Below are 11,970 nucleotides of genomic sequence, written 5' to 3' on the forward strand. Positions count from 1 at the left end.
GGGGGGGGGGGGGGGGGAGCCCCATATGGTTCAAGTATGCCACTGAATTGACATGTGATGTATGCAGGGAATTACTCATCTAATGGATGATTAAAATAACAAAATTTCAGTCCACGTGGTAAAAATAGATGATATAGCATCTGTTAGCCCTTTTCCTTTGATAAATCTCTAATTTCCCCTTCAAATGTTGCACTTTTTCATATGATTTCCTTTTTTTTTTTTTTCGTTAGATATATTTCTTCATTTTCATGTTTATATCCCTCTTTTCTAGTGTCATTGCTTCTTTTTTTTTAGAGATTTATATCTTCTACATCTCAACAATGGAGTTCATGTATTTACTTGTGCTCATTGAATATAATAATTATTCATAAAAAAAAACAATGGAATAAATGTTGATTTATTCAATTGTCTCATAAAGAGCATTTATTTTTATGCCTATTTGCATAATGTGTTTCCTTAAAACTTTTATGGTTTTACCCTCAAATTTAGTTTTCTGTTTATCGAAAGTTTAGTAGTTTTATTCTATATATTGATGATTATTTTTCATGGTTTTATCATGCACACTTATAGTTCTTTGGTATAGACTCAGTTTACCAAGCATCATATCTTTGCTTTTTGTAACCTAAAAGCAAGCCTCTCTATTGGTCAAAGTATCGTTCCAATTGGGACCTAAGTCTGGCCATCATAGATGAATTTGATTCTCATGTCCAAATTAACAATAGGAAGGATACATGTTGGAAAACATTAAAAGCTAATATCACACAGCCCTTTCTACGTCCTAGTCATACTCTCCCTCTTTTATCTGTCTGTCCATTTTTCTTATTATATATAGGGTGCAACTTCTTGTCACTAAAGTGGTGAACTAAGAGGTTGCAACTTTCTTTTAATTATCCCCTTTCTTATTCTCAAAAATTATTTTAATGCATTCTTAGTTCACCACTTTGGTTACAACAACATTTTTTCATGTATATAATATAGGATGGATAAACTATGCACCAGCCATGATTTTGACTTATGGTGAAGTAAATCAGATTGTTTACATTGTTAAATTAAGATTAACTTCCTTTGGATTAACCTCCTTTCTAAACATTTATCTGGTTGATTCCATTTATCCTTTGCCCACAACACATGTACTGGTGTCACACTCAAGAATGCATCTATTATTGCCAAAAAAATCACCTTGATTTTACTCATCTATTTTAGTTATTCTCTCTCTCTCTCTCTTTCTCTTTCTCATGCAGACGTCCACAAACACTACTATCGGGCACCAAATACTTGAAAGCCATGGGTTGAACTTTGCTAGCTACTATTATTGGATTTCTCTTGGTGCCTTATTTGCTTTTACGGTTCTTTATAATGTTGGATTTGTACTGGCTGTAACTTTTTTGAAGCGTAAGTTCATCTTTCATGCAATATGACTGGAATATTGAAATAGAAAATAAAGCAACATTCAAATGGTGGAGTCTTAACCTGATTTCTAATTGCTTCTAGCTCCTGGGATGTCTCGTGCAATTATTTCTCATGAGAAAGTCTCCCAATTACAAGGAAAGGATGAATACGACGATGGTCATGTTGAGGAGAAGCTTAGTATTGCTCATCAAAAAATTGTTGCAAAACCTATGAAAGGTGAGCCAGTAGTTTTTTTTTTCTTCTATTCTATCTTTGAGAAGATGTAGTCAATTGTGTTTAAACCATTTTGAAGACTTATTTATTACTACCCCCTCTTTAACTCTGGTTTATACAGTAATAGTATAATTATTTTTCTAGCATTATTTAAAAATTCCATGGATGATTGGACAGGACGGATGGTCTTACCTTTTGAGCCCCTAACAATAACTTTCCAGGATCTTCAGTACTACCTTGACGTTTCTTTGGTAATCATTTGAAAAACTATTCTTATTCAAATTCTAAAATGTTGATATCAGAAGTCTCCAAATCAACTGACAATGTTTAGTTCATTGTTTTGATCTTAGGAAATGAGAGAACAAGGCATCACAAAGAGAAAGCTACAACTCCTTCATGATATTACTGGTGCATTTAGGCCTGGTGTCCTTACAGCATTGATGGGTGTTAGTGGAGCTGGGAAAACAACTCTTTTAGATGTTCTTTCTGGAAGAAAAACAAGTGGTTCAATTGAGGGAGAAATAAGGATTAGTGGATATCCCAAAGTTCAAGAGACATTTGCAAGGATATCAGGTTACTGTGAACAACATGACATACATTCTCCACAGATCACCGTAGAAGAGTCGGTGATGTATTCTGCTTGGCTGCGGCTCTCACCTGAAATTGATTCAAATACAAAAGCTGTATGAGATCCTTTATAAAGAATTCATTTATTATTTATTGTAGACATGAAGATAATCTAATCCCAGAATGGGTGGGTACCACGTGCATTGTGCAGGAATTTATCAATGAAGTCCTTGAAACAATCGAACTTGATGAAATTAAGGATAAATTGGTTGGCATGCCTGGAATTACTGGTCTAACTACTGAGCAACGCAAACGTCTCACAATAGCTGTTGAGCTTGTTGCAAACCCATCTATTATTTTTATGGACGAACCCACATCGGGTCTAGATGCAAGAGCAGCTGCAATTGTCATGCGGGTAGTGAAGAATGTGGTTGATACAGGACGGACAATTGTTTGCACTATCCACCAGCCAAGCATCGAAATATTTGAGGCTTTTGACGAGGTATAATATCAAATTACATAATATTTGGATAAGTAACTAATAAGAAACATAAACTTTCAAAAATATTAATATTGGAGAAACACAACATTAAATCTTTTTTTGTGACCCTAGATAGCTGGTGTGTTTTGTATCAAATGCTATGTAAATTATCCCATTTTATAGTTTTCCAAACTAATGGACATTTCTTCTATTTGCAGTTGATTTTATTGAAAACTGGAGGACACATGATCTACTCTGGACCACTTGGTCTGCATTCAAGTAGGATTATTGAATATTTTGAGGTATGTATGTGTGTGTGTGTGTGTGTGTGTATGTTTGCGTGCTTTTGTTATGAAAGTGTTCAGTGCCATCACAATGTAAGTTTGGTGTGGTTGTCCATTTGGTCCTTGTATTTTCTTTTCCTTTGCCTTGCCTAAGGCTTTGTGGTGCCTCTTAGCTTCTCGCTAATTTGCCTTGTCTCCTGCCTTTTGGCTTTGTTTTCTTTGTCCATTCGGGTCCTTTTAGGCGTCACGATTCCTAGTGAAGTATATCGCTTCACTATTTGCCACTTGGTAGTATATAGGTTAATCTATGTGATAGAGGACCCTACATATATCTCAATGACCAAATTTTAGCCATTAGTAAGTAAAGGTGCTCTTTTACTGAAGTTATCAAAATACCACGAAATGGAGATGCATATAAAATACAAAATGGCGGCTTTTGTAATTTAGCTACTTCCTCTACTCATTTTAATCTGAAATTGCACCAATAAGATGCTTGCCCAGTCCTCTATCACATGAACTAACCCATGCACTGCCACGTAACAAATAGTGAAGAGGTATACTTCCCTAGGCATAGTGACAGGAAAGAAAACTTGTTCTTTTAATAGTGAAGAGGTATACTTCCCTAGGCATAGTGACGGGAAAGAAAACCTCTATCACTTGAACTAACCCATGCACTGCCACGTAACAAATAGTGAAGAGGTATACTTCCCTAGGCATAGTGATGGGAAAGAAAACCTCTATCACATGAACTAACTCATGCACTGCCACATAACAAATAGTGAAGAGGTATACTTCCCTAGGCATAGTGATAGGAAAGAAAACCTCTATCACATGAACTAACTCATGCACTGCCACGTAATAAATAGTGAAGAGGTATACTTCCCTAGGCACAGTGACGGGAAAGAAAAGCTGTTCTTTTAATATATATATATATATATATTTTTGGATGAATATTAATATATTATTTTATTCACCCAAAAATATGGTTTTCTGTGGTGCCATTTATTATCATTACAATTTTTCCTTATCATTCTCTTTTCAAGATATGCTAGTTCATTCTTATGGTGGAAGCAAAATGATCAGAGAACGTTGAATTTTTTACTTCATGAATTTTCTTTGTAGGGTATCTCCCGGGTTCAGAAGATGAAGGACAACTATAATCCAGCCACATGGATGTTAGAGGTTACATCTACATCAGGAGAAGCAGAGCTTGGTGTTGATTTCGCCCAAATTTATAGAGAATCTACTTTGTACAAGTAAGTAGTTTACCAGTGGTGAAACTCCTAATTTCCTAAGTGAAAACAATCAATACACTACAATAATATTATGAGTCTAGCACTACAAAGTAGAGCCTCTAGGATACTCCAAACTTGTATTGATGCAAGTCAGGCTCAAGATTCTGACAATCAATACATTACAATATTATTATGAAAAAAATACAAAGTAGAGCCTCTAGGATACTCCAAACTTGTATTGATGCAAGTCAGGCTCAAGATTCTGAGTCGTTCTTGATTTATGGTTACAATTATCATGCGAAGCCATCATAAATCTTATGATTTCATGCTTAATTGAATCTATGCTTATTAAAGTAAAATATGAAGCAACAATGGAAGAACCAATGAGCTGGATTCTTAATCATTTCCTTATGTATATAACCTGGTTAATTGGTAACCATTCATTTTGTCTTTGATTGTAGGGAAAACAAAGAACTGGTTAAGCAATTATGTATACCACCTCCTGGTTCGAAGGGTTTGCATTTTTCTACCTGTTTTCCACAGAATGGTTGGGGCCAGTTCAAAGCATGCTTGTGGAAACAAAATTTATTATACTGGAGAAGTCCAGATTACAATTTAAGGCGCTTCATGTTTACATTTATCACATCTTTGGTGTTCGGAGTACTATTTTGGAAGCAAGGAAAGAAGATGTAAGTGAATAATTCAACTTAAATAAACTACTAATGTTGAAATTGTGCATTCCCTTTAAGAAATAGTCACAAATTTTTAAAATCCAACCTGATTCTCCTTGGAGCTTGCATTGGCCAAAGTAGCCACTTATGAGGGTGAGATAGCCTCCCGTTAGCTGCCTATCCCATATTCTTCTCTACAGATTCTATGAAGAAAACTATTTTACATTTATTTGACATAAAACTGAATCATAGATTGTTTCCATTAGTTTCCCAAATTCCTTCATTGAAATATCCAAATAAGCTAACAGGGTGATATTTCTAGCTAGGCGAGAGAGTCTGGGGAGGGTTCTCCAGGTGGGCTTGGTTTTTCCATGTCCCAGCTTAGATGGGGCTGTAACTAGACCTCATGATCCTCTACTCACGTGTCAAGTTCCATCCCAATCAGAGTTGGTCAAGTGGAAAAATCAGGTAGTATTGAAAAATTAAGGACTATGGAGAGGATGCATGACAAGTAATGGATGATGGAGAAATATAGGGATTTATAGACATATATGGGGACAATTTGATTGATATAAGACCAGGACGAAATATGAAATTTGACATGGACAATCGAGATCACTTCCTTGATGTCCAACTGTCGGATTGATCAAATCATGATTGGCTCCACGTGATGGAAATAGGTGACCCACCTTGAAAACTTCTCCATGTGTGCTGGCCTAGAAAAGCTTTTTCCTAAACAAAATGAGAAATTTTTATCCAAAGGTACTTTTGCATACATAAATTTGTCTTTTTCTTTGATTGGAATGAAGCATTTTTTGTTGACCAAAACATTCTGATCTTTGAACACATAGAGAGGTTACCACATGAAGGTGCTCTTTTTGTCTAAAGCTTTATTATATCCAAAGAGATAAGAAGAGTATTCCAAGCATGACATAACTCATTTCATTTTTTTTTTTTTTTTTGTAGAAATAACCAACAAGACCTGTTCAATATATTTGGTTCAATTTTTGGTGGTGTTCTTTTCTTGGGTGTAAATAATTGCTCATCCGTCCTACCATTTGTTGCAATAGAGCGCACTGTCTTGTATAGGGAAAGATTTGCTGGAATGTACTCCTCATGGGGGTATTCATTTGCCCAGGTCAACCCTCTCTCTCTCTCTCTCTCTCTCTCTCTCTCTCTCTCTCTCTCTCTCTGTGCGTGAGTGTGTGTGTGTGTGTGTGTGTGTGTGTGTGTGTGTGTGTGTGGACCCTAACTTCCAGCTTTCCAACGGCACTGGCCCTTTGGGCTTATTAGTCAGGTACCTAAAACCATATCTCTATTCCATGAAAAAGGAAGCAACACACAAGTCCAACATCAAAGTGGAAATAAATTTATAACCCTCTCTCAAGTTCTCATGTATTATTTATGGGAGAGTGTTCTCCACTACCCCATTGTGGGGAGGAATTTCCCATGCCACGCCAACTGCATTTTGACCTGGCTCAGTCCAACCAATCTGGCCACTTGGCACCTAAAATAGATGTTAACTTGATGACTTAAATGTGCTCAAGGCCCATTCACAAGTTGATGAATGGGTAAGGTTTTCAACATCATTGTATTAAGGGTCATCCACAGGTATGACCTTAAAAAGAGTGGAATGATGGTACAAGATTCATATAGCAGATCCAAGTAGTTGGTCTATGGCCTGTCGAAAAATATACTTAGTCCGCCTGAAAATGTCCAGCTATGTAAAAGGGCTCCAATGATCTTATTAAAATTTTTTTTTGTTATCACTATTTGCTACTTTTTTCAGCTATGAAAAGGACGGACTTGATTTTTGCAGGTGGTAATTGAGCTTCCCTATTTGTTCGCTCAAGCTCTTATTTATCTCATCATCACATATCCCATGATTGGATTTGGTGCATCAGCATATAAGATATTCTGGTACCTCTATGCTACTTTCTGCACCGTACTTTTCTTCAATTACCTTGGGATTTTTCTTGTGGCTGCCACACCAAATCTTCATGTTGCTGCTATATCAACCTCTGCTTTCTATGCATTGATGAATATATTTTCTGGATACCTGATACCAAAACCGGTAAGCATTAACTAATCTATCTTATTTACACCATTCTGGGGATATTTTGATTTTGTAGATTTATGGCTCGAATTCTTTCAAACTTTGAGAGGGTTCTGAGCATGAGTGTTAAGCCTAAGTATTTGTTCTTTGGGTTCTCCCTAGGGTTTTGGGATGGTAGTGAAAGATCATCTTATTTCATTTCACTTGCATGGACACTAGATGTTATATAACCACATGAAGGTTTTTCAAGGTTTTGTGTGCATCATTTATGTTAGGAAAAAGGAAATATCTTCCAATTGTTTGGCGGATTTTCTACCTCATGGGTTTGTAATATGTTCATTCTAACCAGTCAAAAGATGGGAAATTTTCATGATATGATACACCTCAGTTGTATGACCCATTATATACTGAAAAAAAAAATTTAGTGTATTATATTAAAATATAATGATGTTGAATTGGGCTGTATATCAAACCATAGTTAGATTTGGATCTTAGCAGATATTTTCCATGTGGCAGAATAGACAGGCAGCCAAAATCCCTTCAGTGGCGCTATAGCTGCAGGATCTCCGCTTCCTCTATTTTTCCTTGCCCTTTATTTGACTGTTTTGTCTTGTAGCTTCTAGGCACAATACACACACACACATATATATATATATATATATTTATTTGGTTGAGTCCTATCGAGGGCCCATACGCCTACTAGTGGGGGTGGGATTTTTTTTTTTTTGGGGGGGTGGGGGGTGGGGGGTGGGGGAGGGGTTTGGAAAGTCTTGAACATGAGACATGCTATCGGCACCTGCATTCAACAAGCAGGGCCATTACCAATTACACTAGGCAGTTGGTGGCACAATATTTTTGATTAAGGTGAGTTGCAGTAACATTTGCAGGTTTGCTGCCAATAGCTAAACTAGTGGGAAAATCTAGTATGTGGAAAGTCAATTGAGGCCAAAACTTATTTTGATTGTGCCACTTATCAAAATAAAGAAAATGTTGCAAAACACAAATTCTTGAAACATTTTGAACTAGGGAAAGTACTAAGGAAGAAGCGTAATGCATTGTAGGCCATATGATTGAAGTAGGTTCCTAAATTTGACATGTAGATAATACTGGGTTTCCACATTAACATATCATAAACGGGTTACAAAACTGCTAGTAACACTATCAATAAATCCTCTTATAGTTAGGGAAATTGTTAAAAGTTAACACATTGTCCAAACTTTCACATTGGAGAGTGGATAATTTATATTTTGGGCTTATGCTTACCAAATTGTGGATTGTGTTGTTCTTGCAGCAAATTCCCAAGTGGTGGTTGTGGTTGTATTATTTGACCCCTACATCCTGGTCGCTAAATGGTATCCTTACTTCACAATATGGAAATGTAAAAGAGGAGATAGTGGTGTTTGGTGAAACTGAAACACTATCTAACTTCATAAGAGATTACTACGGGTTTCACCATGATCGGTTATATGTTTCGGCCATTTTTCTCATTGCTTTCCCTCTTGCCACTGCATCTCTTTTTGCAATTTGTATAGGTAAACTGAACTTCCAAAAGAGGTAAATGTCATGAAGTTGTATTACCTTTTCTCTGCTTTCTTTGTTGGTCCTGTATAAGTAGACAGTGGTATGGCTTAGTAGTGTGTATACAGTGGCCACTCTTCATTGCTTTATGTTATCTATTTAAATGATAGTGTGCTCTGTTTGTAGAGAAGGAAACAGAGTGACGGATAGTTTTGCAGATGAAGTTACACAGAAAATAATAAGATCATATTCAAGAGATCTGATTTCCCATTTCTTTCTATGAATATGTTTACACACGGGACTTTTATTATTAAATACGTGCAGTGAATATTTGGAATAAAAGATGGGAAAAGGTTCTTTGAGCCACTGGCATAGGGTGCACTAGCATCTTTGTGTCTATCTCTCTCTTTTCCTCACATGAATGTCCTCGCTGCCCTTCAATGTACAATACCATTTTATACGCCTTATAGGTGGGCTTCTCTGTGCTGCTTGCTCTAAAAACCTTCTCACATAAAAGATGGTCGATGCTAGTAAACAACTTGGAAATTTTTTTTGTTTCAGTTTATTTTAGGGGAGCAGGAAGTTTTGCTGGATGAAACATCCACCGGAATCTATGCACAGAAATGAGATCAAAATTTTATAGACTAGTAGACCCCAAAGTCCCCTACTCACATGTGCATAAATTGTTTGGGGTAAAAAATAATCAATGTGAGTAAATAACTTGATTTCTTGTTAAATCTAGTTAATTTTAAGGGAGGGAGAGGTTTGTTATATGGCATGCACATCCACCTGAATCTATGGATGACAGAAATTTTGACTGATACACATCAGGGTCCTCTATTTTCACATGTTAAGTTTTAGCACACATGGAGTTGGCCAATTGAAAAATATTGTTCATAATATCTAATAAAAAAGATAAAAACTTACTAAAATGAAATAAATAATTGAAATATACAGAAGTGAAATCTTATATAGAAGAGGATACATGATTAAATTTGACACATGCCCAGTTCATAAGGAATTATCCTCCTTTTTTTCTGGTATTCAATTGGTCAAGTATCCATCTCAGTTGATACCAATCTAATCTGGGTGAATGCACCAATCCCAATCCAAATTTTGAAACTATGGTCCAAAAACTCCTGATAGAGAATTATCCAGTTCGCGAGATCAACAAAAGAATTTCTTGACAAGTTCATTGAATCTGTTTGAATCCTCAATGATGTAATCATCATGATGAACATTTAAATTCACTCCATTTTCTCTTTCTTTTTCAATGTCTTTAGATAATGGTAATCCGATGAGTTAGAGATCCTCTAATGGTAAATGAATTCACATTTAGATTCAATGAGTCCCAAAAGATTTCGAGTTAAAGGATCATTTCTAACCCTTGAGTTAACTGGAGAGCGACCAGATGGATTCGTCCAAGGTCCTAACAAATGGATGATTGTTTCATTATAGATACAGACATGATCTTCTGGCATGGCAAGAGGCTGGTCACCAAGAGAGTTCGTATATATAAAGGTAAACAGGATAGAGCTTTGAATGTATGTAAGAAAGATGATCGGCCATGCACGAGCCATGCAATGCGAAAATAATTGCTGAATGTATGTTGAAATTTTCATACAAACATACATAGAATTTCCTTTTACACGGCATCTTTTGAATTATCTACATGTCAAATTTTGTGGGTTATCATAATCATATAGCCTAAATATATGATAGATTAGATAGAGCTCAAAATTTTTTGAACAAGTAGGACTAGGATCCATCTACCCTTTTTTTGTTATTGGGAAACAACTACGATCATCTACCCAAATGTCAAATTTTCACTTGAAATAGGGTTTGCAATGTGGCTAAATAGAGCTTTTAAAAAAAATCCAAGATCATGGAAAATGCCAATGGAGTGTCATGAACATACAAGAGAAGATATTTAATTAAATTTGAGTATGAAAATTTGCACATGGGTCAGTCAGAGCATGTTCTCCATCTAATAGTCAGAATAGTTTTTTATGTGTTGAAAGACGTATCAACATTGGACCATGTAAATGACTTCCACCCTAGTTAAATATAAACCAAATTCTAAAGGGTTTTTCTACATCCTTACTTTTTGACACCTTAAAGGGGTCAATAATTTGTATCTATGCTTTTTTGCCCTTTTAGTATTACACAAATTTTTGCAATAAGAAAAATATTGTCATTTTACATGTGTACTCAAAATATGTATATAAAAATGACATCTTTTGAAAATGCCATGATGACGTATCGCTTTCAAATTATTTTTGAATACCCCCTTGCACTTCAAATTTAAAGAAATTTTGAAAATAAGACGAAGGACAATTAAAAGAATGTGGCAAGTTCTAAATACACGCTCGTACACTCTTAATTATGAGCCTTATATTTTACAGAGAAAAATATCCAAATATCACTATTTAATTCAATGATCAACTACATAAATCCAAAAATACATATATTAATAGCATAAATTACTTCACCAACCACCAAAAGAAGACAACTACTACTTTTGATTCTTAAATATCCCAATGTTGATGTGTTAGCATAGGATGACTTTTATTTCAATTTTGCATTGATTTTATAAAATGGTCAACAAATATATTTTTGGTCAAGAAAAAAAATCTATTTAATAATTCAATTTCTGAAAATATATTATTTATATATCTTTAGGAAAAAGGGATGGTAGTGGTGAAACCATGAGAAGAAAGGTGATGTTTTTATTTTTAATATAAAATACTCATTAAAAAGCAACAGTGAAATCAATTTGATTTCAAAACTGAAATAAATCATAAGTTATTTCAGAATTTCTATTCCATTTTATTTCTATTTCACTTAAATACGATGTAAAAATCAAACCAAAATAATCATGAAGGTGGCTCCTCTGTATTTTTAAGTTTTATCAAAGAGCCAAGTGAAAAGAATCATTTCAATTACCCTTTTTAGTTTCTCTAAATATGTGAAACATTGTGTCTTCATGCTCCCATACTTCATCATGCATCTTTTGTAATACTAGTTTTGCTAGCATAATAGTCACCATCATGAAAATGGCCAAAAAAGTCTAAGGAGGATATTCCATATGGAAGGTCCACATAGACAATATGGAATAAAGCATGAGTAAAGAAAACCAATTAAAAAAAAAAAGATTTTATTGTTGACACATCTTAATTTGTCAAATAATTTATATTTTTTTATCCTTTTAGTATATATATATATATATATATATTTTTTTTTTCGATGAGAGTAAATATTGTCATTTAAGATAAGAATTTAAAAAATATGTATGATAATAACAAATTTTTATAATGACATAATGATAAGTCACTTTTAAGTTATTTTTGAAAATATTTGTATACCCTTAACTTAAAAAAATTTTAGGAATAAGACAAGGGACAATTAAAAGAAGATTTCAATTTATAAATACGTACAAATGTAGAGGTATCATTTAGACTGTCCCATTAAAAAAATAATTATTCACTTTTCTTTGGTCAATTAAGCCATGATTACTTTAGTAAGACACATCAAG

The 11,970-nt window shown here is 34.6% G+C and overlaps 1 protein-coding gene across 1 annotated transcript in view; it reads left to right on the forward strand.

The window, feature by feature from the left end:
* The window catches only part of LOC122059931 (pleiotropic drug resistance protein 3-like), a 29,341-nt gene extending 20,628 nt beyond the window's left edge, over positions 1-8,713 (forward strand). The window contains exons 14-24 of the mRNA XM_042623011.1: positions 1,242-1,392; positions 1,492-1,626; positions 1,801-1,874; positions 1,974-2,306; positions 2,402-2,692; positions 2,890-2,973; positions 4,078-4,211; positions 4,652-4,879; positions 5,828-5,999; positions 6,681-6,935; positions 8,209-8,713. Coding sequence (XP_042478945.1) covers positions 1,242-1,392; positions 1,492-1,626; positions 1,801-1,874; positions 1,974-2,306; positions 2,402-2,692; positions 2,890-2,973; positions 4,078-4,211; positions 4,652-4,879; positions 5,828-5,999; positions 6,681-6,935; positions 8,209-8,475 — 2,124 coding nt within the window. The 3' untranslated portion in view covers positions 8,476-8,713. The remainder of the gene's footprint in view (positions 1-1,241; positions 1,393-1,491; positions 1,627-1,800; positions 1,875-1,973; positions 2,307-2,401; positions 2,693-2,889; positions 2,974-4,077; positions 4,212-4,651; positions 4,880-5,827; positions 6,000-6,680; positions 6,936-8,208) is intronic.
* Positions 8,714-11,970: the final 3,257 nt, after the last annotated feature.

This window comes from Macadamia integrifolia, chromosome 13 (genome assembly GCF_013358625.1).
Source record: "Macadamia integrifolia cultivar HAES 741 chromosome 13, SCU_Mint_v3, whole genome shotgun sequence".
Taxonomy (NCBI): Eukaryota; Viridiplantae; Streptophyta; class Magnoliopsida; order Proteales; family Proteaceae; genus Macadamia; species Macadamia integrifolia.